The 27,355-nt window shown below is 36.5% G+C and overlaps 1 protein-coding gene across 2 annotated transcripts; it reads right to left on the bottom strand.

Annotated features, from left to right (window-relative positions):
- Window positions 1-8,114: 8,114 nt before the first annotated feature.
- CSNK1A1L (Casein kinase I isoform alpha-like) lies at window positions 8,115-26,645 on the bottom strand. 2 transcript variants are annotated; one of them, XM_051211040.1, is made up of 6 exons: window positions 26,515-26,645; window positions 26,324-26,459; window positions 25,174-25,391; window positions 24,837-25,135; window positions 15,845-16,025; window positions 8,115-14,422 (listed from the first exon to the last, which is right to left on the bottom strand). In XM_051211040.1, the coding sequence occupies exons 3-6, from the start codon at window positions 25,378-25,380 to the stop codon at window positions 14,420-14,422; spliced, it is 690 nt and encodes a 229-aa protein (XP_051071071.1). In that variant the 5' UTR covers window positions 25,381-25,391; window positions 26,324-26,459; window positions 26,515-26,645; the 3' UTR covers window positions 8,115-14,419. The 2 variants fall into 2 exon arrangements, with proteins under 2 accessions (XP_051071071.1, XP_051071072.1); XM_051211041.1 differs by lacking the exon at window positions 26,324-26,459 and having other exon boundaries at window positions 8,115-11,775.
- Window positions 26,646-27,355: the final 710 nt, after the last annotated feature.

The raw sequence follows: 27,355 nt of genomic DNA on the forward strand, positions 1-27,355 counted from the left end.
TTCTCAGGATCTAGTAAAATATCAGTATATTTTCTCCGAACAAACGGTTATTCTGAAAATGCTAGAAGCTGATTAAGATGTAAAGAATATTAATTAACGAAGATAAAATTAGTAATTCAGTACTTCACTGTTCTATGCTAAACTATATACCGGTTAATGAATGTGAACTAATAATAAATATTTGAAATGATAAATCTTATTAGAAAGAGTTAAGTCACGATTTTAAAGTAACAAAAACTGAATGAGTAAATGTCTGTCACTACTGAAAATGAATTGAGAAACGTATTGTCATTATAAGGGGGATATTTACGTTAGAATGTCAAGTCATAACTCTTCTTGCCTTATAAAGATAACAGTAAACTGCTGACTGAGTAGTTGAAGCATGCAACTCTCAACAATTCAATCGCAGTCACACTTATTCACTAAACTCAGTTACGTTCCCGGGGTATTACTATCCTAAAGATAAAGAGTAGCTCACAGTGGGATACAAGATACGGTACTTGATAACTAATTTGTCTTAACAATTATCAATAAAGATAACAACAATTTCTTGATTCTCGAGGTGTATAATCTAGGGATATGTTTTACAAATATATAGAATTAAGTCGGATACAAGCACAAGTTTTCATGCTTATGAACATGAAATTAGAATAAGTCATCCATAAAGATAATAATTAAAATCAAATTTATCACAACAACCAGTTAATTCATTATTCTTTGCTCAGGCGGATTCCTTAATCAGCGAACTTCAGTATACCATTAGTATCGTACACGTATTTTTAATCCTAAAAATTTTCTGTTACATATTCGTGCACAAACAAGATACAGAAAGACGTGAGAGACTGATACCTTTTATAAAAAAAACTCGTATCTGATAGGTCAAATTACGACACAAAAAACAATGTTTGTAAATAATCCGACTTCTGTTAGAGAAAATTGAAAGGCACTCTGGAATCCGATTTAAAGAAAAACATAAAACTTAGACATCATTTACTACTTTTCCACTTTTAATTAAAATATAAACATTTTAGCACTAGAAAACGATCAAGTAAATCAACTCAACATGCATAAACATGTTTAAAACACTGGAAATATGTCAATAAATTGCAACACGAAAACAATGAATTTCATTTCAACATTAAACAAACAAAACAAAGCTTGTCTTCACTTTTAGGATGCTCTGACTTTTAGGTCTGAATTTATCGAAACCTTTTACTGTGTGACCTCACTGGATAAAATACTCAATAGTACCCAGTGTAATTACATTGTGCACATAGTCGTACCATATGCACTAAATGGCAATTATTAACTTAATATTAGAAATCAATAAATGAGGAAACTCCAACCCGTTAATAATATTGAGATCACTGGACGGCAATTTGGTCCCAGTATGAGACTCTTCGGCGGTGCGCACACACGAATCCGCAACTGGGAATAAAACCCAAAAAATTTGGTACTGCATGTGAACACTTAACCTTTAACTATGGTTGATACCCGTCGGATAACTGTTGATCCTTGTAAAAGAAAGTCCCTCAGGGTGCACCTTGGGCGTCTAAATAAGTGTATGCAGTGTTCAACTCCTGGTAAGAATATCAACACATTCAGGTATCTTACCTTCCATTTCCTTGTTGATTGAAACCGAGCAATAAATGTTATCACCATTATAATTGTTAATCCATTACTTTGAATTTCCAATAGTTTTAACATTTCTTGTCTGTTCTTCGTCTTTAAATCATAATTTACTTGTTGCACTTCATAAGAATGTATATCAGTAGATTAGTGTTTAAGCTTGGTGGATTTCGGTCTATTAACTGAAAGTAAAAAACAACATTGCCCTCATTAGTTGAAAGTACATCAAACAAACTAGCACTAAGTGAAGTAAATTTTGTACTTCCGACTATTTCTCCGTTTATCTTGCTAATTTTCATTTCTCAAAATATAAGAGGATAAAGCTAATCTGAAGAAAAAACGATAATTTCCTTTCGTTGTATCTAACTGAAGTCTAGTGATCCGGATCAACATGCACTTTTACAAAGTCCTATTGTTGTTGATGACTGAATAACAATCACGGCAACTAACTAATTAGTTATTCTTTTATCACTCAGAAAAATGACAGCTTTATTTTAAAGTTTGTTTCAGATGATGTTGGGTAGAAAAACAGTCAAAGGCACGTCGATAAATCATCTAGCTATCAGAACGCAACACAACTTTATCATCTCATGGTTGATTAAAAGTCGGGATATCATGTAAGATAAGGTCTTAGATTTATTGATAAATCAACAATAAAACACGATTAGTATTAAAGAATGCATCTTCCGAAAATGTTCACTTGTCTTTTGCGACTTTAAAGTCTACTTCATTTAAACGAAACAGATTTTTACTCTTAAACACTAAATCAATGATATTTTTCTCAATCATAATATTTTTATCGATTTCTTTGTAACTAACCTGCCACCAAACTACTCAAATTATTTGTTCACAAAATTATTTACCAAATCAAGATTAGTAAAACCAGCATTTTGATTGGAAGATTATTTGAAGTATGAAATTACAATATCGTATTGACAGTCAGTAAGTTATGTAATAAAATATAGTAATTTCTAAGCAAAACAACAGAGGGAAACCAAACAGCACAAAATAAATTATCAAGAAAGTTGAAAAGTAAAATACCGAAACTTGATGTACTCTAACTACATGAGCTAGGTTGCTTTGTTACGACACAGATGAAGAGATGTGCAGTCTTTTACAGCTAAAATTGGATTCAGATTGTCTGCAAAACAAGTTATAAAAAGTCTCCGGCCATTATGATTTTTGAACGAACAATCCAACAAATATGAGTCGATTTCATTTTAAATTTATCTGCTCTTTCATATACATTCTGCGGTGAACAAAAATACTTAGACAATACAGAACAATGAAGGAAAAGTTAGCAATCAATAATTCTTGATGAATTCACTTTTCAAATCTACATTTAATGAATGTCAACAACGAGTCAGATCCAGACATAAAAACAGATATTTTATTTTTTTACACATAAAAGCTCACATAATCGTACTGATTTTGCGAAAATAATGCTAGTTCTTGAACTAATGAATAATAAATAGTAGGTAACGTACGTCTATGTCTAAAATGAAATTATACTAAGAATTTCGTTAGATAAATCTTAGAAAACTAATAAGAAGTGAGAGGCTATCGTGATATTAATTGATGTTTCATACCAGCAAAAACAGCGAACTCATTCAGTCAATCAGTCACCTACAATGTGGAACATGGCACATATATGCGTCGGTTCAACTTGCTACACTTCATGAGCACAACAAGATGACCACTAAATTCATAGAACCAGTTACTTCAATGGTAGTAATATATGAAAAAAAGATTTCGTGTAGGGATATGATACAAGGAGAAAGAATTAGATCGTAGAAAGAAAGGTATAAGGCAATTTCAATCACACGGTTTAAGAAAAGTCAAGGAGCGTGTACACCAACACTATTGTGATCGATTATGAGCCATGTCACCCAGAGTCTCCAACCACTGGTTACGATAGTCACACGGACCCCAACCAAGTAGTCTGCATCTACCAACATGGCTACGACAAGAAGTTAGTGACTTCAAGGACTGATGCCACGTTTTAGTTTGGCTGCCCCTAACTTTATTCCATCCGTTTCCAACACTAGTCAGCATTGCGCGTCGTGGTAATCGGTGTTCAGGCATGCGTAACACGTGGCCCAACTATCTCAGTCGATGAGGGTTCACAACCTCATCAACTGATTTACCATCATTCCTTAATACCCTGCGTCTAACCTCACTATTACTTACCCGGTGATCCCGACAGATGCGAGCAATATTTCGAAGATGTCTGTGATCAAGTGCTAGTAGATTACGAATGTCTTCTACTCTTAATGGCCATGCTTCGCAGCCGTAAAGTAAGACAGAACGAACTGCCGCGCAGTATATTCGTCTCTTAATTGATAGACGAAAATCTTGCCTTCGCCATAGGTGACGTAAGTTGGCAAAAGCTAAACGAGCTTTCTGAATCCGTGCAGAGATGTCATCAGACACCAACCCATTAAGGTTGATCAGACTCCCAAGATAAGTGAAGTTGTCAAGGTATTCGACTACTTCGCTCCCTATCCTTAGTTCAGGTGTTGACGAAGGTGAGTCGTGAAGCAACAACTTGTATTTAGAGGGGTAGAAATGCATTCCAAACATTCTGGCATTGTTGCTCAGTGCGACCAAATGGCTCTGCATTTTATCAGCGTCTTCACCAAACGGGAATGTGTCATCTGTGTATTCTAGTTCGATAAGTGGACCTCCTAGAAGGAGATCAATTCCTGAAAATTCAAATGATGAAAGCGTTACTTCCAGCAGCAGGTCTATGATGAAATCGAACAAAAATGGAGATAGTGGACAGCCTTGTCAAACACCACTTGAGGCTGCTAAATCAGATGACAGTTCGCCATATGCTCTGACTCGACGACTAGTGTTCGAGTCAAGAGCCTTCACGAGGCTTATGTATTTCTGAGGTACACTTTGCAACGAGAGTCACTACCACAGAACCTCTCAGTCAACAGAGTCAAATGCTGCTTTCAAGTCATGAAAAACTATCGCTGTCGGATGCCGGTAAGCATGTCTATGTTCTAGAACCTGAGGAATGGTGAATATGTGGTCGATGCAGCCATGACCAGGTCAGAAGCCAGCCTGATTTTATCGTGTTTGCAGTTCACGAGTCTTTGTTAACCGCCCGATAATTATTAAAGCTAGTATCTTAGATGCTATATTAGTCAAACTAATCCCTCTATGGTTATCACAGAATGATTTTGACCCCTTCTTATATAATGGGATGGGATTACGTCCAACTCCCAGTTTTAGCTAAAATATTAGTCAACCTAATCGCTATAGTTGGAACACCATCCTTAAAGACCTCTGGAGCCAATCCATCTGCTCTTCCTCGTTTGAGATTATCTATGGCTTTTTGAACTTGAATGAGAGTCAGAGGGCCTGCTTCAGTGTTCCATTCACGCTGTTTTTGAATGGTGGGTAACTGTGGAGTAGCTGAAGGCCAGCTGAACTGCTCCTTAAAGTGTTCTGCCCATCGTTCTAAACGTCTGGACTGGGAGCAGATACGAGTGTCGTCTTTTTGTGAGATAGTCTCACTTACACTTGACTTTTTAGTTCCAGTTTCTTTCACGAGTCTGAGGAGCTGTCTTGTGTTACCTATAGCCACCGTATTTTCCACCTCTTTTGCTTTCGTTGCCGACCACTGTTCACAGTCGTTCCTTAGACTTTTGGTTAACCTAGATCTGATTCGCTTTCGCTCATCATCGTGTTCTGAACCTGATGGGATGAGTTTACGAGAATCCATCAGTGCAATAGACCTTGAAGAAATCCATTGATTTTTTGTAGCTCTTTGGTTTAAATCACTAACAGATGTCACTGCTGTTTGTATATCTTTCCAAGCAACATCTGGGTCAGCCTCGGTTTCGAAATTGCCCAAGTGTGAATTCAGTTGTTCCTGAAATGTACCTTTGACCTTCTAATCGTTGAGTTCAACTCCAATAGGTCTTCTTAATGTGTCTTTTCTGCGTCCAGTGAGGCGCAAGCAGTTGCGCGCCCGTATTAGAGCATGGTCGGAGTCCAAGCAGGTATTCCAGAACGAGTGGTAGTCCTCTATCGACCCTCTCCAACGACGACTGATGGCAATATGGTCTATTTGAGTCTATCGTTGGTTTGGTGCAGGCGGTCGCCATGTTAGACTATATTTCTCCTTATGGTTAAAATTAGTGCGTGCTAAAAATAAACGATTGTCTGAGCACAGTTGCAGCAGACCATCATCATTATCTGTTCGCTGAGCCGGAATACTAAAGTACCCACCTAAGTGTCTTTCTGTTTGATTTAAGCTACCTACTTGGGCATTAAAGTCACCTGCTACGAATACTATGTGTGGGTGTTTAGCTTAATGAAGAAGTTCATAAAGCTTTCTGTAAACTTCATCTTTCACTTCATCACGGCTGCAGTCAGTGAGAGCGTAGGCAGAAACAATAAAAAGGCAACGACGTGTGTCCCTATCCTTCCGAGTTCTTACGGAGCCGTTTAGCCGAACAGTATATAGACGACTGTTAACGGGGATCCACTCTAATAGTGCTTGTTCTGTCCTCGTACTTAGTGCTATGCCTACACCTGCCAGTCCACGAGAACTAGCCATCGGGTCGCCATATACATGGAGGGTGTATATCGTCGGCTCTCCGTTTTGACGAGGGGAGGCCAGGTGAATGACCACACTAGGATCCTGTATGCGTGTTCCGGCGACACAGCATACATCAATGGTACGAGATTCTAGAGTTTTAGCCAAGGAGGCCTGCTGACCAGTTTGACATAGTGCGTGTACTTTGAAGGCTCCAATGTGTAGTTTGGAGCGAGGTTCCAGTAGACCTGGGACAGTGTTTTGCGTACTAGAGTCGTTGGCTATGGTGACACATGAAGAGGAAGCGAAAAGCGGAAGTTTAATGTTGGAAGTCGATGTAAGATGAATAACAGGAATTGAAGAGGAGGATTGATTACTAATACAATGATCTTGAGCGCTGTTAGAGGTATGAGGGTAATCATCAGTGCGCGGTTGCTCACACCTTGGAAGGGTACGAGATTCTAGTGTTTTAGCCAAGGAGGTTAAACACCTGCTTAAAAGCTTTCATGGCGTTAAACATCATAAGTTTAAAAAATCTGATGTATATATGATGATTCTTAACGGTTAATGATGTTAACTCAGTAGGACCAGTGATAACTTTCAGGTGAATATGGACGTTTAGCTACTTATTATTCAATTGAGTATGTTTCCAAGATAATAATCACAAAATATTTTATTATCACGTAATAATATTGTTTAACTCTTAAAATTTTACTGGTTGAAGGTTTGAACACATGAAAGTTTCTAAGAACGTAAAACATAACCAACATACAACTTCAACTAAATCTGTTTTAGAAATGACAAACCATCTGACCAACAAAAACTAAGAGTATTCGATTTATAATCAACACTATCAAAACTAGAGAGGTAACGGTAAGAAACGATTACGGTAACCTTAGCGCTAGAAGAAAATTCATGTCAATTTCCTGGCTTTACTTCACATTTATGCAAGAATACATTGTTGGTGGTCTATTCACGGAACTCAACAAGCACTAAATAGGAGCTCACTAAGCATCAATGAATGTGTAGAATCATCGTGTTTAACCTGATTTAGTTTTACGTTAGATAAATCATACAAGGAAACAGACAATGAAGATAAAAATCTTCTGTGTTGCCTATCACTACTAAATGATTTATACAAAACTTATCACTTTTTGCAATGTTATCAGACGTTTTTCTCAAAAATATAGCTGATATATTTATCACAAAAATAAACTTTTCGAAAGGATACTAAAGTATATATTTCATATATCAAATTCATATTGAGAAATGAACATGATGTACAACCAATTTTAGACAACCCATGTAAATTTAAACAAAGCATTTAATCTAACAATCTATTGTAAGCTAACACATTCGAATTGGTCCACTAACTCTGCACATACGTTCTGAAACCGATTCAGAAAAGCAACAAAATTTATCCCAAAAAATCCAAATGTTATGCAGAATGTCCCAAAGCAGCAGTTAACTTCAAACGAAGAGCAAAACAAAGACCTTATGGATCAGCACATTGGTTTTACCTTACCACCAAGGCAAGTGTAAGTTTTCTTAGACAAATAACTTAATACGCTATCATTACACGCATTTTGATTATATAAAACACCTTTTAGTGAGAAAAAATTGGAAAGTATCATTACAATATCGTAAAACAGCATTTCAAATGGATAATACCAGCTGAAAGTAAACACAGGCTATCTCTAAATAAAATAGATAAGTCAATGTCATGAACTGGAAACCAAACTCAGATGGAATTCACTGAAAATGAAACAATTCCTCGTTGCTCCGTTTTTCAGAAGTACACTGAGGTCAATTCATAACGGATACCACCCATGTACATGGCCGTATTTTATCCTAATGTTGGTCAGCATACTTAACTAGAGTAAAATAAACCAATTATGCGGTATACAACTACTTGAACAGACTATTTTGTGTCTATTAATTTTGCGACTGCAAGATATCTAACACTCCACTACTGTGAGTGAATAATAAAATAATTCAGAAGAATGAGATTTTATTTTAAATTTCTTGAAAAAAAGATTTAAGTTAATCCATTCTCCAGGCATTTGGATATGAGCAACACCTTAAGTATGAGAGATAACGATGCTAAACGGTCGCCCCAACTTGGGATCTAATGACTATAAGTAGAACTCCTTAACCGTTATGTCACAATTTCTTGGAACTACGATGTATATAACACCATCGTACATACAATGGAAAAAAACTTCACTGAAAATCCTCATTTAGAAAAACTACTCATCGGTACTAAGAAATATTGTTTCACAGATCCCCTTAGTCGTATGAGTCATTTTGAATTTACGCAATAAAGGTCAATTAGATTAAAACATTGATACTAGGGCGATAAAATACATCCAGTACAAACTGTGAAATGAAAATAACTGACAAGTTGCGGTTCAACGAGTTTGTCAATTAACAAGTGCTTCGATAGAGGATTAATATCATGTTAATTGTAGCTCACAGTCTATAAGACGAAAATGTTCCCTCGACTACATAACTTAAGATTTTTATTATTTACTTCATCAACGTCATGTTGATCAGCAGTTACATAGAAGTAACAAAGCTTTTGAACTCACCATCCGAGAAATGAGTTCTAAGTAAGAACGCCATTCCACAACCAAATAGCTTCATTTTACCTAAAACAGTAGATGATAATAAATGATCTACAAGGGGAATTAATCTACTCCAATTGAAACAATTTTAGTAATCACTTACACGCACAAAATAATTAAGCATAATTTTTAACCCAACTAAGTGATAAGGAATAACTAGGTAAAAAAGGAATATTTATTTATTTATAAATCAGAGCCTATAAAGCTAAAAAATAAGCTGTATTACATCAGCTGTTTTTGTCTTAACAATAGACAAAAATGATAAAAATATATGGATGGTTATAAATTTAGTATTTCACCATTCAATGTCTTAGTTCTTAAACGTATGCAATTTTTGCACTTGTCTAACCTTTTCGTGTTTGTTTCCAACTTTTTCGCCTAACTTTTGTTCCGTTATCAGAAAAAAATGAACAAAATATTATTTATATATTCATCATATTGAAATTCGTTTCATTTAGAAAAAAAATTGACGAAAACGTATTAATTGAAGATGAAGAGAATATTCTAGTGATAAAGTTAAAACAAGAATGACAATAGCAACATAGACGTATATCGAAATGTTCGCAAGCAGAGAAAACGCCAAATTGAAAGCAAAAATGTAGTAAAAGGGATCAGATTTATACGATGAAACTGGATGATTGATTATTTATATGTAATGAGATAAAAAACGAAACAGTACACAAAATGAAACATATAAAAAAGATAGGCACTTTACCCAAAACAATAATAAACCCAATATACAAAGGTACAACACATTAAAACACAGTGGGAAAGAAGATAAACAACAAAATTCACACCTTTTCAAAAGTTAAATATAGTCAATAAAAATTAACGAACTGACCAGTACAGCTTCGCATCTATTAAGAAATTCAATGCGTGATGATGTGATTCTGTGTGTCTACATATTTGTGTCATATATATATATATATATATATGACATGTGATAAAATTGAATATAAAAGTACCTTTTGCTTTCAAAGACGATTCGCAATCAAGAGATGCAAAAGATAGCGGTAGAAAACAAGTTAAATCAGTGAATAGCAATAGCCACAATAAGATAATAATAATAATAATAATAATAATAATAATAATAATAATAATAATAATATGGATTATACCACTGTATGTGACGGATGATAATCAAACAAATATAGGGAAAAGACATAAACATAAGTACATTGTTAATTAGTTATATTTTCGATGTGAAAATACAAATGCCTTTGTAAAAGGAAAACGAGCAATTCTGACTTATACATGAATAAGTATTAAACACATACGTTATACACCGACTGATATACAAGTACATTCAATCATACTTCAGCATCGCTGAATACATCCTGAATAAAACAAAACTTGTCTATATAAAAGCTGTTTGAAATAGAGGTTAAAATTCTGCTTACAATAAAAATAAATACTGAGTCATTCTGTACAAAGACACTATGACAGTATGTATGCGCAACACCGTAGTGAAACAATAAGTGTGAAGAGGATAAATGAAGCGCTTCAGTATCATGAATTCCTTCCTATTCAAATAGTTGATACAAAGTGAGAAATGATAATAATCATTAAAAAACTACCAATTCCTTCAATAAAACCAAGAAAACTAATGCGAAACAACCAAAAACTTGATGGACAGCAATAAGAACAACAACAAACTATACAAAAAGGGAATAAAAACAGATTACTAGCGTGAACACGTTAGGAAAATATAACATATCAAGAATTCTAAAATTAAGCTAACACTTGAATACGTCACTTAGAAAGGATTAGAAATCAAACAAAAGAGGACTTGTTAGATCAGGCACAAAATACAACACGTCACAGTATGACAGTTTTTACTAGGAAATAATACAGCAAAATCAATGAATACAAATTAACTCCTGGTAGAAGCTAATATGGTATACGCATGACTGTGAATAATCTAGTAAGCGCACACCTAAGACCTACAAACAGACAAATACAGACATGCACACGTGTATACTTAGGGTCGGTATCCTATTTAATTATAACATGCAGAGAAAAGATATGGAATGTTAGACAGACATTTAAAAGGAAACAAGTGGATCCAGCATTTATGTAGTTGATGGGAAAAGTGATAAATCCATCTAGAATTGACGGCTATTACATTTATAATTATTATTATCAATTTGAATATAATATTTAGAAATTATAATTTTTAAAATATACAAAAATGACAGTTGATTGGTTGTTAATCAATGTGTACGCAAAACACATAAGTGAATACAATAGAAAATTATAATAATGATGAAGCTGCTGCTGTATTAGAGAATACTATAAACGAGATCCCACCAAAACGTACATAAACGACAAACAGATAATAATATTAGTTTATAGAATGAAAGTAAATAAAATGGAAGGCATAACTCTTCTTCCTCATCTTTTGAAAATAAAAAGATAAAACAAAATTGTAAGCACTGTCAACTCGGGTGAGCTCAAACGTAAAATATTATGTATGTAACGAGATCTTATATACATATGTATATATGTATGTATATACTACTCCTTTACCGATGTGTCAGCAGCAACATTTGTGCTGGTTTTCTGACCAGGGGGAATAATTCCACCGGATGTCCCAGTTCCTCTTGTGCCGAGTGCTTCTGTAGTAGGAGCACGATGATCGCAACCTTCATTACCAGAAGTAAACTGTGAAAGCGGATATGATTGTTGTTGTTGATGCTGTTGTTGGTGGTGTTCAATTGCAGACGCTTTCTGACGTAACAATGTCCAATCAAACACATAATCCCAGACAAATGATAAAGATCGAAAGAGATTACGAAAATTATTCCGCAAAAAACCATAATTCGGTGTTTCTTCGAATTGCAAAGCACGACAATGACTCAGGTAAACAAGAAATTCCGAAGGATAACCACGGCACAATACGTCAATTGGTGTGCTAGCTTTCTTTTCATGTATTCGTTCATATTTCTGTGGTTTGTTGCCAGCCTTTTAAGAAAAGAGAAAATTACCGTTGTGCAACTTCGCAATATAAAAAGGGGGATGAAAAGAATAAACGAAGAAAGGTAAAACTGAAATACAGTTTACTATCAATAAATATGTTGGATATAGCGGAAAATCAGTGCGAAAAATACACGAACACGGTATGAAGACATAAAGAGATGTGTAACCGTCTTTATCATTAGTTTTTAGGAGTCCGACGTTAATTTACTAGCCCATTTCATCTATCAAGATCCAAAAAATTGAGTACCCTACACATGTAGCAATTGAAATTAAAATTGTGGTTCATAGTCTGATGTTAGTGAAATCTGCATAAGTTACTGATTTTTCGAGTAATCACTAAACAAATCAGTTTTCTTCAATATCCTATCCGACTTATTGAAGTAATACTGGTTGATCACTATATACGTTTAAACAAAAGACCTTTAACTGGATACAGTTAAATAATTTGAGCAACTGAAATAATGGGATATATATTAATAATAATCCACATATTTGTGTAATATATACCTTGAGTCACACCAATACTTGATTATGCAGACAAAATACATTGACTTTGATTCAACAACACAATTATCAAGAGTAAAGTATACCAGAAGCCGACCATAGCCCCTACCGTGACGTGATGGTCGGCTCGTTTATCGTGGTAACCTAATTGAGATAATATCGGATGGGACACTCGTTTATTTGGGTCCTGCCACGCCAATCAGGTTGGTTGGAAACTAAGAGCACCAAAACTCATGGTCTGAAATGGGAATTATGTTGCCAATGGAATATAGGTGTAGTGCTACTAAGGTGCCTCCTTCAGACAACCAACGCCTACAGAGATGCTGTTTTCCCATAACGAAAGGAGAAGGCTAGGAAAGGTCCCAAGGATTACCATCTACAACAATAGGTCTGGAGCTACTTCATTTAAAACTACTCTAAAAAGGTCGTGTGTGACGGGTTTTAACCACTTGTTTCTTTAGATCTGTGGTCACACTTCTAGATTCCCAAGACCACCACTAATCCAGTTTATTTTTCAAGTAACTGGAGAAGAACTATTCTTCCACGTATCGGAAACCGAGAAGTGACAATCGCCCTAATGCTTCTAAGAACTCATAATAATGACAATTAAATCGTATAATTACATATCTAGCTAATCTAATATACGATTGTTTATCAAGATATAAGTTCTACTTGTGTTTTTGAGGAGGTAATAAGGCATCCCAGATAAATAACGCTACAGTGTATTGAAGCTCAAAGCATACACTAATCAATAGATGAAGACCTTGTTATTCACTATTCAATTTTACAAATACTACATTCAAGTAATTTAATAAATTATGAAGTTTGGGAAGTAAAATAATTTCAGTTGCTATAAATCAACACAAGAATACTGCAAGATTATATCCATCGTTTAACCTATCAAATATCATTTATTTAATACTAGGTACATCTAAGTATTTAGATGGATTTATTGATACTGATGAACACTTAGGACTGTAATATGATATTGAAGGCAACTGAGATAATAATAACTCAATGGAAATATTCTGACTGTACTGCTAAAAGATTCAAATACCAAGTTAATAAGTAGACTGATCTGTATATGTTTGAACTCAAACATTGTAACAACACAAAAAGAGGAAGTCAACAGCAATGAAAGAACAATAAAATAAGAAAACAGAGAAAGTGAAGAGAAGGAAAGTAAAAAGGTGTTTAAAGGAAGTAAAGAGGACAGAAAAGACTCATTATTACACACTGATTGTTAGTCATTGATTTCTGTTATCTCGTGGATAACATTGAAGACAGCAATGTCAAAACAACCAAATTTGTATGGAATGGTGCCATAACCTGGTGCGTTCAGCCTTGGTGATTTTCAAACTTAATACTACATTAGCTAGCATTAAGCACTAAAGCAATTAGTATCTTGCTCTATGCAACAAATAGACTAGCCAACATAGAAAAAGTTCATAAATCTTTGCTTAGAGTTCCATACTCACACATAATATCCTAAGTTTCGTAATCGTACTAGACGTGAATAATACTCCGAAGATATCGATACATAAAAACCTGTGAAGTTTGAGAGTTTTTCACCTTTAAGAATCACAATTCAGTGATAAAAAGTATCGCACAAACAACTAATGCATGCAATATTTATCTTTATGGTTCGTAATTCGATAACTCAAGTAGTGTAAAAACTAAATAAAAAATAAGAGAATAACAGTTTGACACTGAGAACAACATTGTAAGCAATACCATTGACAGTCATCATTTAATAACTTCCTCTATATTTTAGATACACATACAATGGTAGAATTAACAGTATTTTCACATTTGTAAGATGAAGATGCTGATGTGGAATGGATCGACAATTTCTGCATCAATGATTCGAGAAGCTTCAGTTGGTTGGCTTTATTTTGAGCCTGCTTCAGTTGTAAAATAGATTCGAGATCATCCAAAAATATAGATATTGTAGATTAATAACACCAATAACGTCACCAGTTGAAATGACCGAGTCAATTTTGTACAATAATCGGAAAGCCGGATTTGCATTGATATTACTCGAACCGACAATAAATATGATTGCTACCCCCAAGACCCTATATCTCACTGAGCCATTGGGATTCAGGAGACAAAGCCTGGCCTGTTACTGCGAAGAATACATTTTAGGGAAAAATACCACTTTTGTACACTCAAATTTTCTTTTCAGTAGTTATTATTTATATTTAAATAATTATAAATTAAACGAGTATCATGATAAATGAACGAATAACAGGAACAGTCAAAATACAACCGAATATTATACTGAAATAACTAATAACAGAATTTAGCAGAATATACTCGAATATTATTCTGAAGAGGTATCATGCTGAATTAATCTATGATCTCACGCCTAATCACTTCTCATCACTCCACATATTCCACTGTTATATGAACAAATTGAGTTTCATAACTTAGTGTGTATTACATGTTAAGCTTAACAAGTTAAATTAGAAATTTATCAAGATATCAAAGGAAGATGATCACATTCTTCAGTGTATTATATAAATATTCGGCAGACTTCTAGAATGTAGTGTGTTTACCTTAACTTATATTCATGAAAGTATGGTTTATTTGTAAAATTTTACAAAAAACACCGGAGTAATCCCTGGTGTCACTATTCTCACATATTTTAAGGTAAATAACATCATTCTAACGAAAAATGCTAGTAAATACTTACTGAAACAATACTAACAGTGTGGACACCATTCTACCTCCCAAATATAAATCAGTACAAGTGACTACTCTGCATGAGATCACAACTTGGAAGAGATGCATCACACAAATAGAGTAGGCATTGTTGTTTGTTATGTTTGATAATTGTTTGAAAAAAATCAAACAAATATTCATCGAAAGCTTTTAGTATGCATAGCAGAAAGCTCAAAAAAGACAAATAACCTAAATAAATTTTTGAAAGACCGTGAGTTTGACTTAAGGTTAATGGGAGTATCATAGTACTTTAAAAACTGGGGATCAAATAACAGCAACACAAATCGTGAGTGTATCACTTATTTGGATAAATTGTCAAACGACTCAAGGACTCTGCTTTCAGTATTTGAGTATATATATATATAAACTAATACTTGCTTACTGGTTATCTTCATGAGTGGAAGCTAAAAATACTGATGAAATAGTATATTTTATGTTTACATAGACAGTACAAAAAAATAGTAAGAATTTTCGCAACAAATTGGGAAACTGAAAAGAATAATATTAAAATTACTATAGCAAAAATTCAAATTTGTGCAGAATTTACAAACCAAGCTAGTGCAACTCAAGTTATTGCAAGATTTTAACACTAGTATTTGATAGTTCAGTGATTCATTTATCTAATTATAAATATATGTACTTATAATTCTATCTGATTGTTCGTATTTTGAATGCATTTGTACGTATGTGTGTGAGCATTTTAGTAGAGCGTAATAGTTTATACTGATCTTTTAAGATAATAGTACAAAAAACAGAAACCAAATCTTAAAAGCCTTGGAAAGAAAATAACGAAATAGATACTAATTTGAAATTACATACTTACTTGTAGTCCTTGCCATGGTAGACTACCACGGAGGAAATACATTAAAACGTAACCAAGAGACTCCATATCATCTCTTCGAGATTGTTCAATACCAGCATGGGAATTAAGACTAGCATACCGCGCTGTACCGATAAGAGATTTATCGTCTCTGTATGAAATATGACGACGTGTTCTATGATCTCTGTTGATTAAAATAACAAAAAGTAAACAAATCCTATTTTTAAAAGTATATTGTAGACAAAGTCCACTACAACCTATGTTGAGCGACACTATTCAAAACTATAACTATTTCTGAGTCTACTTTTTTTATTCATAGGAAAGCATTTTGTCTAGCTAAGCTTCGACTAACTTTTACAAATCGAAAACTGTTTTTTGTGCACTCGGTAAGTTAAGTCATCACATCCAATTGCATCTAGGTGCATTTACCAGTCTTCTTGCTCTAGTTGAGTAATGCATATTGGACGTAGACTGTAGTTAGGACACGTACACAACAACATTACAGTTTAGTTTTACAATGGTGAGAAGAAAGTGGTTAGGAGTAAGATTACCGAACATTTAATTGACCGGACCAATTTCACAAACCTTGATTTGATACACAAATATGAGATGATTGAGGGCATTTGTAGCTCACGGTAAGGATGCTGGAGTTATGATCTCTAAGCCGGATACTTTGGTTTTGAAGCTTCTTTTATCATTCTAATGATGTTACTCAGAAGGACGATAAAAGCTTAACAACCAAACCATCCAACGATTCCAATGTACAAAAATACCGGTAAAAACGGGCATTAATGAAAATATGCGCCACAATAAAGGAAATGAAAATGACAGGGGAAGGGGTATAATTAAAAACAAGTCAATGAATAAAAATGAGTGGACAAAAGTAGTAAATAATGGGGGAAATGGTTCAATGAGAATAAAACTAGAAATATTTCTTTAAGAGTGAGTTTCTTACATTTTTTATGAACATAGAGGAAAGTTATGACAGGATTGTCACTGACTGGCCCTGTTTTGTGTCATGTCTAATAACGTCTTAAACCAGTTTCACTCTTTCAAAAATATCAATCATGAAGTCGCAATGAACCAACAGGTTAGTCTTACACAGCTTTCTTCCATACAATGGCGCCATGTCACAAACTTACCACTGTTTTTTAAACTCCATTTTAGGGTCGGTAACCAATGGTCGATGTGTAAGTCAATAGGATGATATTCGTAGCACCTATCGAGGCTATTAAATTTGGTGCTTCAAAACGACATCAACTAAATCGTCGGCAATTCCCCCGAACACGTATTGTTTCATCAGAACTCAAGAAATTACCTAGATAAACAAACGTTCCCATGTTTTTTAACAGCCCACAGCCAAAAGTGAGTGCACGAACATGCTCCTATCAGTCTATTAAAAATACCTTGCGCTTCCAAGGTGCAAAGTACATACCATACCTACGGACAGCAATTGTCAACTGATTAATTCTGATTTACATAGTTTGAGTATCATCGCACAACAAAATAATATTATCCGCATACTCAAGATCCGAAAGTCTTACTAGGTATCAGATCCACATCAGTATCACTTACTTCCATCAGAGCAGTTTCTGCAATGTCATCGACGGTAAACTTGAAGAGGACTGGTGAGATTGCGACGTCCTCCCCAACTCCACTTCTGGAGCGGGACAATGAACAAAGGTGATTGTATGTCTGAAATGTTTGGGTACAGAAACTTAAAGATGTTAATAAACCTCCCAAGCACAACTTTTTTCAACAAAAAATGTCAGAGTACAATCCTGCTCAACGAATCGGAGGTGAGCCTGATATCAAAAAATACAACGAATGCTGGCTCACAATGTGTGGCAGCGTTCTAACATCTGATTAAATGTGAGGACTAATCAATACACCCATAAACCGACCGTAAACCAGCTGGTGTCTCACGACTCAGTTTTGCATGAGTTTTCAACAATCTGTGTAGTATGACAGAAGCCAGTACTTTGAAGGAAATCGAAAGTAGATTTATCCCTCGACAGTTGATACATAGATGAAGAAGGTAACTTTCAAAGATGGTAACGACGGTTGCTTTATCCCAAAATTTTGGATTAATGTTTATTTCCTACACTTTCCTAGACAAACCAGTCAGTTAGCTCACCAGACGATCGCTGGCTTCATTAAAAAGAGCAAGGCGCAAGTCGTTTGAGTGTTTTAACTTGTCATGCTTCGGAAGTTGGGGCCCCTTAAGAATCCACACCTCGTTAGGGGGATGGGTCGTCATCGACCATAAGGAAAAGGACAGTCTGACTGACCTTGATGAGGCAATGGACAAGCTAAATGGTTTCTCAAAAAATCTCGTCATTAAGACATGGCTGGACAGTAATTGATTCGCACTCAATCAACTGCACATATTGTGTCACTCACACTAGGCTATTTTCCGCCAGAGCTTATTGCAAACTGTCATCTGATTTAGCAGCCTCAAGTGGTGTTTGACAAGGCTGTCCACTATCTCCATTTTTGTTCGATTTCATCATAGACCTGCTGCTGGAAGTAACGCTTTCATCATTTGAATTTTCAGGAATTGATCTCCTTCTAGGAGGTCCACTTATCGAACTAGAATACACAGATGACACATTCCCGTTTGGTGAAGACGCTGATAAAATGCAGAGCCATTTGGTCGCACTGAGCAACAATGCCAGAATGTTTGGAATGCATTTCTACCCCTCTAAATACAAGTTGTTGCTTCACGACTCACCTTCGTCAACACCTGAACTAAGGATAGAGAGCGAAGTAGTCGAATACCTTGACAACTTCACTTATCTTGGGAGTCTGATCAACCTTAATGGGTTGGTGTCTGATGACATCTCTGCACGGATTCAGAAAGCTCGTTTAGCTTTTGCCAACTTACGTCACCTATGGCGAAGGCAAGATTTTCGTCTATCAATTAAGAGACGAATATACTGCGCGGCAGTTCGTTCTGTCTTACTTTACGGCTGCGAAGCATGGCCATTAAGAGTAGAAGACATTCGTAATCTACTAGCACTTGATCACAGACATCTTCGAAATATTGCTCGCATCTGTCGGGATCACCGGGTAAGTAATAGTGAGGTTAGACGCAGGGTATTAAGGAATGATGGTAAATCAGTTGATGAGGTTGTGAACCCTCATCGACTGAGATAGTTGGGCCACGTGTTACGCATGCCTGAACACCGATTACCACGACGCGCAATGCTGACTAGTGTTGGAAACGGATGGAATAAAGTTAGGGGCAGCCAAACTAAAACGTGGCATCAGTCCTTGAAGTCACTAACTTCTTGTCGTAGCCATGTTGGTAGATGCAGACTACTTGGTTGGGGTCCGTGTGACTATCGTAACCAGTGGTTGGAGACTCTGGGTGACATGGCTCATAATCGATCACAATAGTGTTGGTGTACACGCTCCTTGACTTTTCTTAAACCGTGTGATTGAAATTGCCTTATACCTTTCTTTCTACGATCTAATTCTTTCTCCTTGTATCATATCCCTACACGAAATCTTTTTTTTCATATATTACTACCATTGAAGTAACTGGTGCTGACTGACTGACCTCATTTATGTAGAAGTTACACAACCTTGTATGGTTATTATGTCCAGTATGTGACTTAATATCATAATGACTGTTATCAAGTGTTCAGATTTTCTTGTTAAAAAGATATTTCTATACTGAATTTCCTGCTCTTGACCTTCTTATTAAAAAATCAAAAAGTTACAAAGTCATCACAAACATTCACATATGATATATTTATAGGCAAAAGGCGAATCTTAATGTACAATTACCTTTCTCATCAACAAAACTTGTTTACTGATTAGCTTTGTCATATTTAAAGCATGATTTTGGGTGTCGATTTCTGATTGACATATTTAACAGAAAATCAGTAGTAAATATTTGTACTAGACTGAGTTATTTATTGATTTAAACACATGAACATTGGTACAAGGAGGCACCAAATAGATATGCGTCACATAAATCATTCGATTTGTGTGAGGACTGGGATACTGCCCAGGTGCCCAAACCGAAGCAGGTGGTTTTCTTAGGGGGCCACACCCCGAACCTTCGACCTAAAGGTCTGATCCACAAGGCAGTGGAGCAACGTCAGGAGATGCAGTCCCATTGTAGTCGGTGACCAACATTAGGTTCCTACGCCATTTTTTTCCTTCAGGATCCTTGAGCCCATGTACACCGTTGGTTTGGAATGAGGGTTTTTCAACTCCCCTATGTGAACTCTCCGTGTCCGCCAACCCGGTTAAAACGTCGGATATTCGCTTTTCGTCCTCTCAATTTCGTAAAGAACACCCCCGCCGCGAGAAGGCTGTGAGTAGGACTTCCCTGGCAGTGGTTGTATGTATGTGGCCATGTGAGAGCATTTCGAGAGGAAGAGCTGAATCTCCCCAACCTCGGCCATACCGGGGAATTTGCGGTTCCTTATTTCAATCCACCGCGGTGCAATGGTGCGCCTTCACCCAGGGTCAGAGCATTCTTGACCACCCTGAATCCAGCGCCAGGTAAGTTTGAGTATGATCAATTTACTGAACTGTGATATACACAATATAAATAATGGCAAGTATAGAATAAACTCCGCACTCACCGTATTATTACGCTACTATAAACAAATTGTTACTCTTTTATTGGAAGAATACCTAAGAATTTTTAAATTAATATTTACAAGGAAAATAAATCCATCACATGTATTTCCAAATGCAACAGATATGGCATAACCCAAAGACATATTCAGTCTACTCGATCCAACTGATTGAAAATAGAGCATTTCTCCATTTCACCATGAAATATCACTCCAACAACAAACTCACAAAAGTCAAACAATGATGTAGAATTAACTAAGTATTCCTTAAAACATTGATAACTTTAGTGATATTTAATTACCAGTCTGGTCTCTCCTACATGGATCTATATTAAAATCCAGCCTATGCAGTTCCCATCGGCCGTAGTGGAAAGTATTTTCATAAAATTCACAGAATATTTCTAGAAGTGAGCTTTTGGTGATTGCCAGGCTAGCTGTATGAGTTCTAGTGATAGTTTGACAGATGGGTAAACCTTATGCTGAAACGCAGAGCGACTTATACCTACATGACACTCTTTTAGCGCTATCGTCAATCATGTCTAGTGTTAAAAGTGCTTGATGTGAGCAGTTTCGCTCTACACCTGTGAAACGCAATTTTTGTGAGTCTTTCGCCCTCGAAACTTAAATTTTCTACTTTTAGTTTTACCATTTGCGACTGAGTTACTAGAAAAGTACAAATCTCAAGCCTTTACGACCACGTATTAACAGTGGCCACTAATATACGTATTACTATTATCATTAATTTTTATTTTCTTACCAGCATTTGTCTCTTTTTTGTGAAGGTTTTGATGCCCCTATGGACTAAACCTGCTAAGTCATAATAGTAAATAATAATAAAAACAATTTCGAGATCCACACAAAAAAGGGAAACTGATTGTCCATCAAATAAGATCTTTCGATATAAAGGTGAACACTATATAGAAATAGGTAATGATGGATAGAAAACGGATTATGCTTCACCTGAGAAGCCGATGGGGGGAGTTGCTATTCGGAAATTAACGGACAACGTCAGTTATGTGGTTTGAAGTAGAGCACAACTCCGACTCGACTTTCAGTTACCGAGTCCCACATTTAAATCCCGCTTATGTACACTTCGGTCCTAGAACCTGAGTGGTGTTAAAGGCCTACAAACAAAAAGTTTGATTAGACCCAAATATGTGACCCTGTATTAGGTAAATGAGTTAACATTACCATTAACCTTTGGGGTTTGTGTGTAAAAGACTGTCGATCCTTATGAAGAAAGGGAGTCAACACCGACTAAGATTAATTTTGTTACATTAAATTATTTGGTACGAACTCTATTCATGGACTTTCGATAGTTTTACCAGGATTTGTATTAAGCGACATATTCAGATAAGGTAGAAAAGGATGAAAGTAACCTCGCTCCCTGTATTGAAGTCGGAGTTGAAAAATATTAGCAGAGCATATGAACGTATCAGGACATGTTAATAATCTGACTAACATTAGCTCACGAAGACATACCTGTAACTCAGTGAATCTGGGGAGCGCAACTGGTTAAAATAGTCGGACTTAGCTTCAAGGTAAGTTTCGGAAGTGCATTCAGGTAATAGCCGAAGTTATGGACATGAAGTACAGTATACAAATACCGGAGTCATATACTATTTGTAGTAACACGCCCCCCAAATGCTCTGGTATGGCCGAGAGTGGGGAGAGTCCGCTCTCCCTCTCGAGATACTTTCACACGGCCATGCATATACAGCCTCTGCCAGGGAAGTCCTACTCACTGCCTTCTCGTGGCGGGGGTGTCGTTTACGAAATTGAGAGGACGAAAAGCGAATATCCGGCGCTTTAACCGGACCCAAAACCAATGGTGCACATGGGCTCCAGGATCCTTAAGGAACAAATGGCGTACGAACCAATCGTTGGTCACCGGCTACCATGGGACTGCATCTCCTCACGATGCTCCACTGACTTGTGGGTTAGACCTTTGAATCAAAGGCTCGGTGTGTGGCCCCCTAAGATAACCACCTGCTTCGGTCTGGGCACCCGAACAGTATCACAGCCCACACGCAAATGATGAACTCTCTATATCTATGGAAACTACTTTTCTCGCTTCGAATAACAATCAAATGATTCAAACTATTATCATTATTATTATTATTATTATTATTATTATTATTATTATTATTATTATTATTATTATTATTATTATCTACCACATTATTCACCCTCTTTTATACTTATACAGCGGCTCGTCTTTGGTGGAAATTCGACTGTATCTAAACATTCTCGAGTCACTGTCCGGTTGAAAATTGTATGTTACCACTGAATATGAGTACTGAAGCAGTTTTTCTGAAACCACGTGCACCATTCAAACTGGCTGCCTTCAACGTTCGCACACTTATGCAGGTCGGACAACAGATAGGGCTGGCTATGTCTTTGGAAAGTTTTAATATCGATGTCTGCTGTCTATCCGAGACCCGTATTCAAGACTGTGGTGAAGTACTACAAATTCGCTCTTCATCTGTCGCTTCGAAAAGCTTGTTTTACGTGCGCTTACCCGGGGACCCTGTAGCATCTTCGTCTGGTCTTGCTGGAGTTGGTGTCGCACTAAGCGCTAGAGCTGAGGCAGCACTAATCGATTGGATCCCCATTAATAGTCGGTTATGTGCTGTTAGATTAGAGAGTTCCTGCCTTTTACAGCCAGACTGACATCACGAAGGCGCCAAAGGTGGCCCAGATTGGCATAAGCCGCTCTGGCTTTCACTATACGTGCATTGATCTCATCACTCACACCTCCACCAGCACTTATGCAGCTACCTAGATACACGAACTTCTCGACTACTTCTATCTGCTCATCATCCAGGGTGAGTACAGGATTGGAATCCTGCCAGTCTTGTAGAAGTACTTTGCACTTCGAAGGTGCAAAGCACATACCATACCTACGGACACTGATTGCCAACTGATTAAGTGCGGATTGCATGCCTTGGGCATTATCGCACGGTAAGACAATATCATCCGCATACGCAAAGTCGAGAAGTCTTTCTCCGGGCAACAGATCCACATCGCTATTACTTACATCCATCAGAGCTGTTTCCAGAATGTCGTCGATGGCAAAGTTGAAGAGGAATGGTGAGATTGGGCAACTCTACCTAACCCCACTGCTCGAATGGAACAATGGAGAGAGGTGGTTGTATGCCCTCACTCTGCCTGAGGTGTTTGTATATAGGGCTTTTAGGATGTTAATAAACTTCTCAGGCACACCCTTCTTCAATAGACAATCCCAGAGAACAGTCCTATCCAACGAATCGAAGGCAGCCTTGATGTCAAGAAACACTACGATTGTTGGCCTTTGATAAGTATGGCGGTGTTCTAACATTTGGCGGAGGGTGGAGATATGATCAATACACCCTCGACCAGAACGAAACGCAGCCAGCTGGAAGAAGCGGAGAGATGGTCATTGCATGATATGGTGTCGTGGTATGAAAGAAAGCTGCAAAGGACTGTCTTGTGTTGGTCCTTTACGACTCCCTGGTTGGGGTCCGAGAGATGGTGCGACACAGTGGCTAGAGACGTTATCAGATATGGCTCAGAATAGAAGCGAGTGGCGATCCTGCTGTAACCTTTTACTTTCTTCATAAAAAAGTGGTTGTGTCTCTCTTAACTGAAAGATTTCTTCTGATTGTACCTTTCCGTTCCCCATTTTTACCATCATTATTATTACACCACCTTACATCAATCTTTTCGTTATTATTCTCTTTTTTCCTTCTGCTTAAATTCTCATTGTTTTGTCTGGCGCATATATATTTGGCGCATTCTTGTACCAATATTTATGTGTTCAAATAAATAAATAATAAATAAATAAATTTGGAGTAAAAACAGTGATTAAAAATGCTAAAATATATAATGAAGGGTTAAAATTCATTTGGTCTTGGAACCCTTTCCCTAACTAACTGATGAACAGTAAATAACTTTAAGTGATTGACATCAAGACCAAAAGTATTTTACACAGAGAAGTAAGCCTAATTATCAATGGCAGTACCATATACAGGAAGAAAGTGATAAAATACCTGTGGTGGATGACATCAAGCTCAAGAAAGCGGTAATTTGGCACATTAAGTCAAGAAAGTATTCATAAATCGTATTCAGTAAATGCCCGGCAAGACAGATGAAGTTAGAGGACTAGTGTACTTGCTAAAATAGTAGGATTCGTAATCCTTGGGGATTTACTGGAAATCAGAAACAGAAATACAGTAGCTAGGTGGTATTTTGGTCATATATTTACATCACACTAGACTCCAGAAGTGTATAAACCAAGTCACAGTATTGAAAGCTCTGCAATAACACACACGACTATGTAATAAATCGAAAATGCTTCGGTTGAAGTTACATATATATACGATCAGATTACACTTAATATGATAAGAAAAACTCACCGAAACTTTTTGGCAAGACCAAAATCAATTATAAAAACTCTGTTGCACTGACGACCAATACCCATTAAAAAATTATCTGGTTTTATATCACGATGAATGAAACCCTTTGCATGTATAAAATCAAGTCTCCATAACATTTGATCAGCTAACATCAAAACAGTTTTCATTGTGAATCTGCGCCCACAAAACGTAAAAAGATCTTCCAAGCTAGGTCCTAAAAGTTCTATTACCATAGCATGATATAGATTTCTAACGCCGTCAAGTCCATAAAATTGAATACGAGGTATTCCTGGAGTTTCCTTAGAGTAAATAAATGACTACAAAAATCCTAACTCACTCGCAGTACTCGATACACTTTACTTTCGAAATACAGTTGACAATGTCGTGTGCGTACACGCTCCATTTTTATTGCTACTTCCTCTCCCGTAACGATGTTAACACCCAAAAATATAGAACCAAATGATCCACTTCCGATTTTCCGTACAAGTCTCCACTTTTCCGCTACTATATACTTAGATGACGATAAACGTTGAGAGTCATCCATCCCTTTTACACCTTGAAGTCAATAAATAAATGCATCCAGCTTAATATAAACGGAAAAGAAATACAACATTACCTATGCATAGCCGCATAAGACTTTTCAGTATAAAAATAACAGAAATATAGTTTAGTTCGCCCAAAAACAATCCTAAATAAAAATGTATAAGTAGACATTTCTCGCCGCAAGACCCGTCGCCCAGAAAATCACTGCAGACATGTTTTCCAAGTAGCTGGTCGACTGGGAGGTCTGCACCTGAATTTCATACTTAAGTAATGATTCTGCCTAAATGATCTTAGTGACTGCTAACATTGTTTCATAAGAAACGATGGAAAACTGAATGTGACAAATAAAGTGGTTAGTTTGACCAATATGGTTTTTAAGAAATTAGCTACGATAAACTAATTCAGAACGGAGGAAACCAGGTGATTCTAAAGCTTTACCAGAGCGGTACGAACACAATAATCATTGTTAGCCAACTGTTATCAGTATTAGCCCTGAAACAATCTTTATCAGCTTTATAACAATTAACACTTAAATCTTGATGAATTAGTTGTTTAAAAATTTCAAATTCCCCGATTTCCAAGCGAATTACTCCGTGTTTACGATGCTTTTAGATATCGGACAACCACAGCTTCGAGGTAACATCACCCGACTGGTATTTACCGTACCGTGGGTCCAACTTTTTGGTCATACACTTCGGCTTAATCTTCATAAAAACAGATCGTTACAACAGGACCTATGGTGTTTTACCTAGTTACTAAGTTAAGTCAAAATGAATCCATGGTTATTTGGCTTGATAATAATTAATGTGGGGTGTTGTCAGACCTTGAGAAATACATATTTTAGGTACCCGATGACTGGTAAATAGTCAACTCTTTTACCATAGGAATTCAAAGCAGTTGACAGTGAGAAATGACGGTACAATACACAGACAGAACGCACTTACACTTCACGCGGGAAGTAATCAACAAGTGGTGTACAATTATGAATTCAGGAGCTTATTAAATGTGTATGTAGCGACTAGAGTCTAGCCAGTATGTTTTATGCTGTGTAAATATATGAAGGAGTGTATGTGAATAAATCTGAAAAACGGGAAAAAATATCACACAAATCAGTAGACATAAAGAAAGCACTTACATTTCGTAATGGAAATAAACGATGATAGCTAGTTTTTAACCCAATAAATCCCCGCCGAGACCTTCGATTTACCAGTAATCAATAGTTGCGTAAATAGAATATTTAATCCAGTATATATTTTTCAGCAGTAAAGATGAGAAATCAATCGTCCTATATTATTTCTTGTTATTCGAAGTACCATGATGATCAAACGTCACTTCGAATGTATCAACAAAATATGTTCATGTCACGAGTACTTGTAGAGAATTCCAGTGATTCACTACTTGGTGAACCAAAGAGAACCCTAGATATAAATGATTTGATCCCAGTCTTTGGACGTTTTACTCGGATGATCACCTCTTGATGGATGGAAGGAAGGAATAAGATATATCCATATCAAAATCTCCGTTCATTAGGCGGAAAGCCAGTATTAAATCACCTCTTTTCCTGGAGTTAGATGATGGAAATAGGTTGTAGCATCTCAGTCTATTTCCATAAGATAGGTCAAAGAGACACTTTACCACTTTAGTCACTCGCCGTTAAACTCGTTCTAGTTGTAGCGGTCAATAAATCCCCAAAATAAATAGCTCTGTAAGTTTTCGACATTGGATGCTGACCACATTAGATTTAATGGACTCACCTAACTGAAGGCGCTCGGTCATGCATCCACACCAGATCACGAGTGGGAACGCCGTGCTCAACATCCCTTGCAGTCGCTACCCAGATTAGGTCAGCCGATCCACGATATATTGATAGCCTATCAAATATGTCTTTGAACCTCCTTGCTTCTATCTTTTCATTTCACTTGCTGGGTACGATTCTTATTAGAGGATGTTACTGGTTAAAGCGTTGTCTAGCTCCG

This window comes from Schistosoma haematobium, chromosome ZW (assembly GCF_000699445.3).
Source record: "Schistosoma haematobium chromosome ZW, whole genome shotgun sequence".
Taxonomy (NCBI): Eukaryota; Metazoa; Platyhelminthes; class Trematoda; order Strigeidida; family Schistosomatidae; genus Schistosoma; species Schistosoma haematobium.